The sequence below is a fragment of the Trachypithecus francoisi genome, unplaced genomic scaffold (assembly GCF_009764315.1).
Source record: "Trachypithecus francoisi isolate TF-2019V2 unplaced genomic scaffold, Tfra_2.0 Lachesis_group17, whole genome shotgun sequence".
NCBI lineage: Eukaryota > Metazoa > Chordata > Mammalia > Primates > Cercopithecidae > Trachypithecus > Trachypithecus francoisi.
Window position 1 is genome coordinate 36,951,323 of NW_022681462.1, and position 11,254 is coordinate 36,962,576.

At 55.8% G+C, this 11,254-nt stretch overlaps 1 protein-coding gene across 7 annotated transcripts; it reads right to left on the reverse strand.

Annotated features, from left to right (window-relative positions):
- Window positions 1-1,111: 1,111 nt before the first annotated feature.
- Window positions 1,112-10,816, reverse strand: SFTPB (surfactant protein B). 7 transcript variants are annotated; one of them, XM_033175325.1, is made up of 11 exons: window positions 10,672-10,816; window positions 10,238-10,365; window positions 9,729-9,800; window positions 9,240-9,365; window positions 8,443-8,631; window positions 8,108-8,197; window positions 6,507-6,690; window positions 6,192-6,325; window positions 4,886-4,966; window positions 4,301-4,392; window positions 1,112-2,533 (listed from the first exon to the last, which is right to left on the reverse strand). In XM_033175325.1, the coding sequence occupies exons 1-10, from the start codon at window positions 10,772-10,774 to the stop codon at window positions 4,330-4,332; spliced, it is 1,170 nt and encodes a 389-aa protein (XP_033031216.1). In that variant the 5' UTR covers window positions 10,775-10,816; the 3' UTR covers window positions 1,112-2,533; window positions 4,301-4,329. The 7 variants fall into 7 exon arrangements, with proteins under 7 accessions (XP_033031216.1, XP_033031222.1, XP_033031218.1 ...); XM_033175331.1 differs by having other exon boundaries at window positions 8,467-8,631; window positions 10,672-10,806; XM_033175327.1 differs by having other exon boundaries at window positions 4,311-4,392; window positions 10,672-10,806.
- Window positions 10,817-11,254: the final 438 nt, after the last annotated feature.

Consider the following 11,254-nt stretch of genomic DNA (forward strand, 5'->3'; position numbering starts at 1 on the left):
TGTGTGTCTCATCCCTAGCCCAAGAGCAGGCTACATAGACAGCTCTTCCTGGTGCTTGAACCGTGGAGGTGTGGAACCAGAGGCTGCAGGGAGAGGACTGAAAAAGCCCCAGGCTCAGTGTCAAAATACACACCCTGCAGTAGCTCTCTCCTGGGCTTGGTGGGATTGTGGATGTCATGCGCGTCCCTGTGAAGAGACTACCAAACAGGCTTTGTGTGAGCAATAAGGCTTTTTTTTTTTTTTTTTGAGACAGTCTCGCTCTGTAGCCCAGGCTGGAGTGCAGTGGCACGATCTTGCCTCACTTCAAGCTCCGCCTCCCGGGTTCACACCATTCTCCTGCCTCAGCCTCCCGAGTAGCTGGGACTACAGGCGCCTGCCACCATGCCTGGCTTATTTTTGTATTTTTAGTAGAGACAGGGTTTTACCGTGTTAGCCAGGATGGTCTCGATCTCCTGACCTCATGATCCGCCTGCTTTGGCCTCCCAAAGGGCTGGGATTACAGGGGTGAGCCATCGCACCCAGCCTGCAATAAAGCTGTTTAATCACCTGGGTGCAGGCGGGCTGAGTCCAAAAAGAGAGTCAGCAAAGGGTGGTGGGATTATCATTAGTTCTTATAGGTTTGGGATAGACGGTGGAATTAGGAGCAGTTTTTTGTGGGCAGGGGGTGGATCTTACAAAGTACCTTCTCAAGGGCGGAGAGAATATGACAAAGTACCTTCTTAAGGGTGGGGAGGGTGTATCGTACAAAGTGACATTCACAAGGGTGGGGAAATATCACAAAGTTCATTATTGCAAGGGCGGGGAGGGTGTATTGTCACAAAGTCAACTGATCAGTTAGGGTGGAGCGGGAACAAATCACAATGGTGGAATGTCATCAGTTAAGGCAGGAACTGGCTATTTTCACATCTTGTGTGGATCTTCAGTTGCTTCAGGCCATCTGGATGTACACATGCAGGGCACAGGGGATAGGGTGGCTTAGCTTGGGCTCAGAGGCCTGACAGTGGCTAATTTCCACTCTTTTTGTCTGTAGTTTCTGAATTTCTTACAAGAAACATGTATAAGAAATATGACAAAAGTTATTTTATAAATAAAGGGACACTTTGAGGCATTTCAGTCTTTAAAAAAGCTAAGGCTTATTTGGGTTTTTGTTTATTTTTAGATTTTTGGTGTCCTCACGACCTCACCTCATCCCATTGAGTAGAGACTGGGAGGGGAGAGCAGCAGCCAGAGGGCAGGCTGGGAGCGCTTGTGAGCAAGAGGAGCTGTGGACACCTGCTTCTCTGCCAAGGGAGAGAGTGAGGTAGGCCTGGGACTACTGACTTCAGGGTGAGGCCACAGCTACTGCAGCGCTTTTTATGTATTTATTTACTGAGATGGAGCCTTGCTCTGTCACCCAGGCTGGAGTGCAATGGTGCGATCTCAGCTCACTGCCACCTCCGCCTCCTGGGCTCCAGTGATTCTCCTGCGCTCAAGCGATTCTCCTGCCTCAGCCTTCTGAGTAGCTGGGATTACAGGCACACGCTACCACACCTGGCTAATTTTTTGTATTTCTAGTGGAAATGGGGTTTCACCATGTTGGCGAGGCTGGTCTCGAACTCCTGACCTCCAGTGATCCTCCTGCCTCAGCCTCCTAAGGTGCTGGGATTACAGGTGTGAGCCACCACGTCTGGCCATACTGCAGCACTTTAAAGGACGGTGTCTTTTTCTTTCTCATACAAGAGAATAGGACTTTATTAGCGTTGGTGCAAGCATTGTATTACACAGGAATGGGTCCCTAGCGTACACAACCCCAGCTGGGCTTTGAGCAGATAAATCACAGCAGAAATAGAATCGCCCTAGGACTTTCAATCAAAAGCTGGAAGTCCACCTTACAGAAAGACAAAAAGAAAACCCCTTTTTATATCTTAACAAAGCGACAGCTCTCAAGCAGCAGAGCATCTCGAGGAAGAAAGGTTGCCTGGTTGCCATCCCATCATACCAGAGTGTGCAGTGTCCACCCTTGACCACGCCGGGGAGTTGCTGATTTTTTGAAAAAGCTTAACTTAACAATTTCTGATGTCTATCTTTTAGAGTTCTATATGTTCTCATTTTTTATTCTTCCGAATTTTGAATTACAAATAGCTGTAAAAGCCAGTCTTTGAGTGCATGGGGGTGGGTGTGAGGCAGGGCTCAGCTTCTACTCCCTGTCCTGTGGAGCAGTGGCTGGTTTCTCCTGAGCCCAGCCCTGGGAGGTTGTGGTAGGCGTGGAGGCTGCAGAGCTCCTCCAGATGCTGCCCTTGCTGTGCCTCACACCAGAGAGGATGGAAGTGGCTCTGGCATCAGACTGTGGTTGAGCTGAGACAGACAAGGCCAACACAGGGCTGGGGGCCCGTGGTCCACCAGTGGAAGTGACTCCCGAGGAAGGGCGGCGAGGAGGGTGGTGTGGGATCCAAGGCTTCTTTTCAGTGTGGCAGCTGTCGAGGGCCAGGGAGCAGGGGGAAGAGCCTGGTCACCATGGTCCCAGAGCCCGTCTCACTTGGCTCTTCCTTTGCAGCTGAGGAGGATGAGGACCAGAGAGGGACTGTGCGTGTGTCCTGCCTGGGGACCCACAGCCAGGTGATAGCAGAATTGGGTTTGAAGTCCAGGCCTCCCATGCCAACCCAATGGTCTTGCTGTTTCAGTAGGGAAGGCTGGGAGCCTGGGAGCTGGGAAAAGGTGACTGCCCGGCTCCTGGTGACTCCCCACCCCCAGGTCCCCAGCTGTCATCAGTGGGGCAAGGACACATTTAACTGGTTCCTGTGGGTCAGGTCTGAGTGGGGGAGGACCTCCCCTCCCCACTGCCTCCCACAGGGGCTTGTGATTCAGGGTTTCAGGAATAGGGCTGGCTCCCCCGCCTCAGATGGAAGAAGTGGACTTGGCTGTGAACTCCAGGAGGGCAGGGCTCAGCCATGGCCCTTACCCTAGGATATGGCCTGGCCACAAGCACTCACTACATTTTTTTTTTTTTTTTTTGAGATAGAGTCTCGCTCTGTTGCCCAGGCTGGAGTGCAGTGGCACAATCTCAGCTCACTGCAACCTCCGCCTCCCAGGTTCAAGCAGTTCTCCTCCTCAGCCTCCCAAGTAGCTGGGATTACAGGTGTGTGCCACCACATCTGGCTAATTTTTTACTTTTTTAGTAGATACGGGGTTTTGTCATGTTGGTAAGGCTGGTCTTGAACTCCTGACCTCAAGTGATCCACTCGCCTCGGACTCCCAAAGTTCTGGGATTACAGGTGTGAGCCACTTTGCCTGGCAAAGAAATACCTTTTTTTTCTTTTCCTGAAACAGAGTTGTGCTCTGTCGCCTAGGCTGGAGTGCAGTGGCATGATGTCGGCACACTGCAACCTCTGCCTCCCAGGTTCAAGTGATTCTCCTGCCTAAGCGTCCTGAGTAGCTGGGATTACAAGCACCCACCACCATGCTCAGCTAATTTTTAAAAATATTTTTAGTATAGATGGGGTTTCGCCACGTTGGCCAGGCTAGTCTCGAACTCCTGACCTGAGGTGATCCGCCTGCCTCAGCCTCCCAGAGTGCTGGGATTACAGGCGTGAGCCACCATGCCCGGCCTTACATTTTTTAAAATGAGGGAACGAATGAATAAATGACCACCATGTTACGGGCTGGCTCTGAACAGAATTGTAAAGTGGACTAAGCTTGTGCTCAGGGTCACCTTAAGCCCACGGTCGCTGTGTCCTGCCCTCTTAGGGCCATTTCCCAGCCCCCAGGCACCTGTTCACAGAGGCTGCATCTGGCCCTGCCTCCACCCCTCCGTCCTAAAGTGCTCCTCTGACTTACAACATGACAGTCAGGGAGAGAATGTGCCTCAGGAGGGTGGAGTCAGATGATCATGGCCTTCCTGGCATCTGAGGGGAGATAGCTTTGGTAGCAAAGTGTGATTTTCCCTGAGTCCAGGAAAGCTTGGCCTTGGTTGGAATACATTGAACCCTGAGGACCATAGAGTCCCTGGGGCAAGCTCTGAGGGGGAGGCCTGGGACAAGGCAGGGCAGGGGGAGGGGAGTGGGGGGAGGTGGGTGGGGAGCTGGTGGTTGGGCACTCGGTTACCGGGGTTCTAGGGGAGGGGAGTGCTCAGGGTCCCAGAAAGGGCGTTTTCCTGATGGCGCACCAGAAGGCCTCAGGAGCCTCCAGCTGCGTGGTGAGAGGGAGGATGGAGCAGCCGGCAGGAGTAGCCGCCTCTTCCTGCTTGGGGAGCAGAAGGGCCTCCCATGCCGTGATGGTCAGGACCTGCCCTCTTCTCTCCCCGCAACTGGGGGCCTGGACTCACCTGGACTCACCTGGACAGCTGAGTTCTCATCAGAGGTCAGGGCTGTGGATACACTGGAGAGGGCTGGACATGGTCCCACACACCCCGAGAGCCTGTCACAGGGACAGCACCAGGGCTGAGGCCTGGGCCCCCTCAGCTCCCCACACCCAGCTCTTCCGGAAAAGAACAGCACTCACGCCACCTCCCGCCTAGCGGGTGCTCCCAGTGTGACTCTGGAGACCCCTCGGGCCACTCCCTGAGCCACAGGCCTTAGGGTTTAGAGTCTGAGGAGGTGAGATCTTAACTCCAGAACACCTACTTTGTACCCCTACCCCACCAGCACACACTGGCCAGGGAACACAGCCCCATCCCATAATGGACATCCAGCCGCACTCCTCGGGGCGTCCCTCCCTTCCCATTCCCCTTTTCCATACTGTCATGATTTTCTACATGGAAACAGTGAGGGGTGCCTCCCAGTCTCTGGCCTATGCACCTGGGACCACCTTGGACCCATGGGAGTGGGGCCTCTGAGGATCACGGGCCCAAAGGGTAGAGGTTCTGGGAGCCGAGGGAAGTCCTAGGACCAACTGGGAGGGGTGGATGTACCTGGCAGGTGGTGTGGGCATCCCAGCCCCTGGACACCAGGGTCAGCAGCTGGGGCGTGTGCTGAGCCACAAATTGCTTGCACTGAGGAAGGAGACACATAGCTGTGGAGGGGACCCGGGCCCTTTGCAGCACTCTCCTGTCGTGTGGTCGTGGCCTCTCCACTTCCCTGGATCACTTTAGGGTTCCCTTCTGACTCCTCCATCAGCCCTCACTGAACAGCTCTGGCTGCAGTTAAAACCCTTAACAAACCGGAGCTGGCTGAAATGGAGGACTTCCATCAGAAAAGCAGGTGATGCTGGAGACGGACGACTGAGGCAGAGGGGTGGAATCTCAGCCACCACCCTTCCCTCCCTCCACCTCCGTTTCAGTTCTAGAAGGAAACTTAATGTTCATCTGGTCCTTGATACCAGATGTGATGGGCAGCGGGGAGGCTTGGGAGTTGCTGAGCAGGGAGCACAGTGTGGACAGCTGCCTCCTGGGAAGAGCATCAGCTGGCTTGCCTCAGGACAGGATCTTGCTTTAAGAAGGGAATTTCCTGTCCGGGTGCAGTGGCTCACGCCTGTAAACCCAGCACTTTGGGAGGCGGGCAGATCACTTGAGGTCAAGAGTTTGAGACCAGCCTGACCAATAAGGTGAAACCTTGTCTCTACCAAAAATACAAAAATTAGCCGAGCGTGATAGCATATGCCTGTCATCCCAGCTACTTGAGAGGCTGAGGCAGGAGAATCTCTTGAACCCAGAGGCAGAGGTTGCAGTGAGCCAAGATTGCGCCATTGCACTCCAGCCTGGGCAACAAGAACAAAACTCGGTCTCAAAAAAAAAAAAAAGTGAGATTTCCTGTCATTGACTGAGTATTGGCAGGGGCCCTAGGACCTTCAAGCCCAACCCTCTCCTTTTGCAGATGGGTTTGTCCTGAGTGAGTTAAACCTTGAGGAGTGTGGGAGCAGTAATGGGATCAGGACCCTGGAGAGAAGGCCAGTCCCTTCCCTGGCTCGAGCTGGCCCTGGCGTTACTCGTTTCCTAGTAGATAACCAGGCCTCTGAAGGCTTGCCTGGTGCTCACTCAGCCCATGGAGGGGGCCTGCTGGTCTCTGGAGCCCACAGCCCTTTGTCCAGAGGCGACTCCTAACCCTTAACAGGCTCTGCCCTAACTTACAGTCCCACCATTGTCTGCCCCACATCCTGCCTGCCTGTCTGCGCTCCATTCTGGCCCATCCTATGTGTCTCTGGCTGCAAAGCCTTTCGTGGGCTCAGGCTTCCACCTTGAACAGGCCCTGACCATGAGTCCCCATGTGCCTGCCCTGTACCTTTTCCCTGTCCAGCCAAGAGCTGACACAGGCCTGGAGCAGTGTCTGTGGTATGGCCTGCTCGCTGCTGTTCCTGGCCTGGGTGGTCATGGACATGCAGAGGCGGCACTCAGAGTCTTGTGGCAGCCATTCTCCTGTGGGCAACCCCAGAGACGCGAGCGTTAGGGGGAAAGCAGGCAAGGCCACCCTGCAGAGGCGTTAGGTTTCTGTCCTTGGTGCATTGCAGCGGGACCAGAGAGGGAGAGCATCATACAGGGGCAGGGTAGGGGGAGGAGGAGAGCAGGCTTTGGGCTAAGGAGGGGGCAGTGGGTTCACCTGGGCCAGCGCTGTCATCCATGGAGCACCGGAGGACGAGGCCGCAGACCAGCTGGGGCAGCATGCGGCCCAGCAGCATGTCGAGCAGGATGACAGAGTAGCGTTCAGCCAGACACTGGCAGATGCCACCTGCCACCAGGGGTACCACGCGGCACACCTGGGCCACTGCCACAGCTAGCACACCCTGGGGTGGGGGCGGAGAGAAGCCAGCATGGGGCCTTCACTTGGCAAGCCTCCACTCTCTGCCCAGCACCCAGCTAGGCACTTCCTACACATTCCCTCATTCTCTTCTAGAAGGGAGGGCAAGGCTATTCACAAATAAGGACACTGGGGATCAGAGAGTCCAAGGGATGCAGGGGACTCACACAGGGTCGCTGAGTGTAGGAGCCAGCTTCAGACCTACGTCTGGTCCCAAAGTCTGTGGCCCACAGCTAGTGACTCTCAGACTGATATGCTGGACCTGACTTTCCCCCAAGGCTTGAGATTCAGCTGCTTGCCTGACTCTCCTCTCCTGCACTTCACACAGGCATCTTGAACTCAACATGGCCAGGAGGGAGCTCTCTTTTTCTACTCAAACCCATTTCTTGTTGAGTATCCCTATCTCAGCTGCTGGTATTACAGAGGGTTGGTTGCTCTGGCCAGTCTGTAAAAGTCACTGTGGAGTCCTCCCTGGTCCTCACACTCCAGCATCCATGCCCAAGTGCAGCGGGCCCACCTCCCAAATGCGTCTCCAGACCAGCCCTCAGCTCCATCCCTGTCCCATCACCTCTCACTGTGATCTCTGCAGTGATCTTTCTTTTTTTCTTTTTTCTTTTCTTTTTGAGACAGAGTCTTGCTCTGTCACCCAGGCTGGAGTGCAATCTCAGCTCACTGCAATCTCTGCCTCCTGGGTTCAAGTGATTCTCCTGCCTCAGCCTCCCGAGTAGCTGGAACTACAGGCACCCGCCCCCACATCTGGCTAATTTTTGTATTTTTAGTAGAGACGGGGTTTTGCCATGTTGCTCAAGCTGGTCTCCTGGGCTCACATGAACCACCTGCCTCAGCAGGAACCTCACCTGCTGCCTTGAGTCCGCAGTGGCCCATGAGACCCCATCTGGGAAAGGCTGAGAGGGGAGGGCCTTTCTTCATTTGGGCCTCACTTTGGGGCAAGGTAGCCCTGGGCTGGTGGGGCCATTGGACAACAGCCACTGCAGGTCTGGAAGACTCCAAACTGGACTCAGGCAGAGATGGGGAATCTATCTGTGGAAATTCCCCTCTTGAAAGATCAAAGCAACTTTTCTACAGGGACCTCTGGGGATCCTTCTCCATCAGTTGGTGAGCTGCTGGAGAACAAAGCTGCATCTTGTCCATTCGTGTACTTTGGCACCTGGCCTGGCACCTCCATACAGTGGGGGCTTAATGTTTGTTGCATGAACTGTAGGCCTGGTACCTACCAGGCCTGAGCCGGAGCCCCAGGGTCCCCAGGTGGGGGCAATGCACAAGCGGTTCTCTCCCCTCCTAACTTCTGGCAGCCAGCTGGGCCCTGATGGGGGTGTGAGTTGGGAGAGAGGTGGGAGCTGCAGGGGACCCTCCTGGGCTCTGTGTGGCCTTGGATACCTCACCTTGGGAATCATAGCTTGGATCCGCTTGATCAGAGCCCTGCAGAGCCAGCAGTAGGGGAGAGGAATGGGGAATTGCTGCTCGGAGAGATCCTGGGGAGAGAATTCGGTGGAGGCCAGGCTGGGTGCTGGGAGAAGAGTCCTCCAGGCTCTCCTCCCCTCCCTCTTCTCTCCAGGCTCTCCTCCCCTCCCTTTCTCTCCCTCCTCCCTTAGGCCCTGCCTGGAGCTTCCCGTCACCTTCCCGGCTCTGCCTCTTCCAGGGCCCAGCGCTCGTGGGCTTCAGAGGTGGCTCTAGCCCTCCGGATCCCCACTTAACTGGCTGTGGGGGCCTCCCTCACCTGTGTGTGAGGCCCAGGCCTCACCTGGAGGGCCCCGGGCAGCACGGGGAGGACCAGCTTGTCCGGCAGAGGGTCTGGCAGAGGGTCCCACAGAGGTTCGGGCAGGGGGTCTGACATCCCTGACTCCTGCTCTGGCTCTGGCTGCCGGGATTTGCACAGGCCCAGGTGCATACAGATGCCCTTTGAGTCCTGGGGCACAGCACAGGGTGGGAGTATTAGGCTATGGGAGGGAAGCCCACCCCTGTTCATGCTGGCCCAAGGGCTCAGGGACCAGGACCACTGGAATGGGAGGAAACAGGCCTAGTGGGGGTGCTGTGGTTTAGAACTCTATGTGGGGGGACAAAAGGCAAAGATGGGGCTGTGTGGGGACTTTAAGGGAGGTGGCTGGGATTGCGTGTGAATGAGCGTGAGCATATATGTGAGCATGAATAAGTGTGTAAGCATGTGTGTGAGAGTGAGAGTGTAAGGGTGTGTGAGCGTGCAAGCCCACCATATGAACCTGAACCTGGGGGCCTGTGGTCGGGTGCATGGCTGAAGGGCACTTAGTTTCCTGGGCCCTTTGTGGGCAGAGTGTGTGTGTGTGTGTGTGTGTGTGTGTGTGACCAGCTGGGGTGCTGTGTGTGTGCTGTGTTTGTGTATGTGTCTGACTGGCTGGCGTGCTGTGTGTGTGTATGTGTCTGGATGGGGTGCTGTGTGTGTGTGTCCAGCCGGCTGGGGTGCTATGTGTGTAACTCCCCATGGGTGGGCACAGGGGCCTGCGTGGGGAGGCAGGCAGGAAGTGAGCTGGCAGCCCTCACAATCTGGTTCTGGAAGTAGTCGATGACCAGGGGGAAGTAGTCGTCGAGTACTTGGTTGCACTGGGGCATGAACAGCTTCAAGGGGAGGATGTTGCACTCCTGCTCCAGAAACTTCCGCATCGTGTCCTGGGAGGCCAGAGTGGGCTGTCAGCTGGGCCTCTCTGAGGTCTATCCCACCCAAGTCCCTGGACACAAGGCCCCACCAGGGCAGACCTACCCCTATTCCCCCAGGGCACTGGAGTTCAAAAGTTTCAAGGAGTTAAGTAATTGGGCACATGTAGGGGCCCTTCCCCTCAGGAAGGACTATCTCTGGCTGTGCTGTTGAGCTCAGGGCCAGGACCTACTCCCAGCCAGGAGGAGTTGGGAGTTATTAGGCACCCAGGCCTCCTCCTCAGCCTGGAAATGGCCCCTTTAGGGGGCTCACCTCTTCCCTGCTCTGTCCCTCATCTCTTGGGCCCCAACCTTCATCCAGGATCTAGGCCTCATTACCTGGAAAATGGCCTCCTTGGCCATCTTGTTAAGGATGTGGACGATGTCCTCACACTCTTGGCATAGGTCATCCTGGGGAGGGAGGGGGCCCCAAGGTGCAGGACACATGAGTGGGGGGCAGGCTCCCAGCTCCAATGGGGAGGTTCTCTCAGGCAGAGGCCAACAGAGCACTCCAAGGCACCAGTGGCTGCCCACCAGCCCATCTTGTCCCAACTCATCCATTCCATTTTATTCATCCCATCCCATCCATCTCTTCTATTCATCCATCCCAATCCATCCATTGTTATTCTGTCATCCCATCCCATCCCATTCATCCGACTCCATCTATTCTATGTCATCGTATCCCATCACATCCATCCCATTCCATTTCATCCTATCTCATTTCGTCTCATCCCATTCCATCTCAACCATCCCTTGTGGGGACTCCACTCCCCTCCTGCCCATTCAGAGCCCACCCAGCACCCTTCATCTCAGACCCCCAATTGCTGTGCATCCTTGGTGGTACTCACGGCTCCCACATGTCCCCAGACTTCTTGTAAGCAGTGCCCTAGGGCTCTGCACTGCAATGCTTGCTCCAGGCTTTGGCACCAGAACTCAGGGCCCTGGGCACAGGCCAAGGATGAGGTGGTCCAGGCAGCTGCGGTTTGGGGCCAGACCTTAGTCAGGATCCAGGCTACATACCTGGCATCCTGATTTCACCCAATCTCTAGACCCAATTTTGCTGGGAGTGCGGGGCCGTTAAACATGTGGGCGTCAGACAGCTCTGGGTTCCACCTGCTCCTGGACCCACCAGCTGTGCGACCTTGGATAAGCTCTGAACCCTCTCTGAGCTCCAGCTGCCTTGTCTTTAAAATGAGGACAGACTTAGGATAATGCCTAGCACAGAGCAGTGCTCAGTAAGTGGTGGAGCTGCCTAGGACAGGGGAGGCTGGGGCAGACTCACCAGTGCCTGGGCCACAGAGCATGGGCAGCAGCAGCAGCAGCCACTGCAGCTGGTGTGACTTAGCCATGGTACCTCTGCAGCCTGGATACCCTGCTTGGGGCATGGCCCCTTATAGCTGGGCGGGGCATAGGGGCTCTGTGGGAGTGGCAGCGACCTCAGTGTTTGTCTTTGCTCTGGAGAGCCCTTCAGGTGCTTGATCCCACCTTTTCCCAGCAGGGACACTCCTGCCTGCCTTACCACCTGTCCTGGCTGATGGCCTGTTCCTGCTTCCTTTTCCCCCTGCCCGGACTCCCATGTGGCTGGGGACTTGTGGCTTCCTCCAACCAGGGGCTTTCAAGCCTCCATACCTGGTCTCACCTCTCCAGGCCGTGGGAGGGAAGCTGAGGAGGGTGGGGGGCATCTGGTTGGAGGCAGCCTTAGTGTTCCCCTCCCATCCCCTCCCGGGGCCTCCGGGGCCCCCTCTACTCTTGAGCAATGCTCTTGAGAGCTTCCTGCCTGGCTCTTAACCCAGGCTCTTAACCCCTGGAAGGGCAGACCTAGGACACTCTCACCTCCTCCTTACCTTTACCTCTGGAAAAATCTT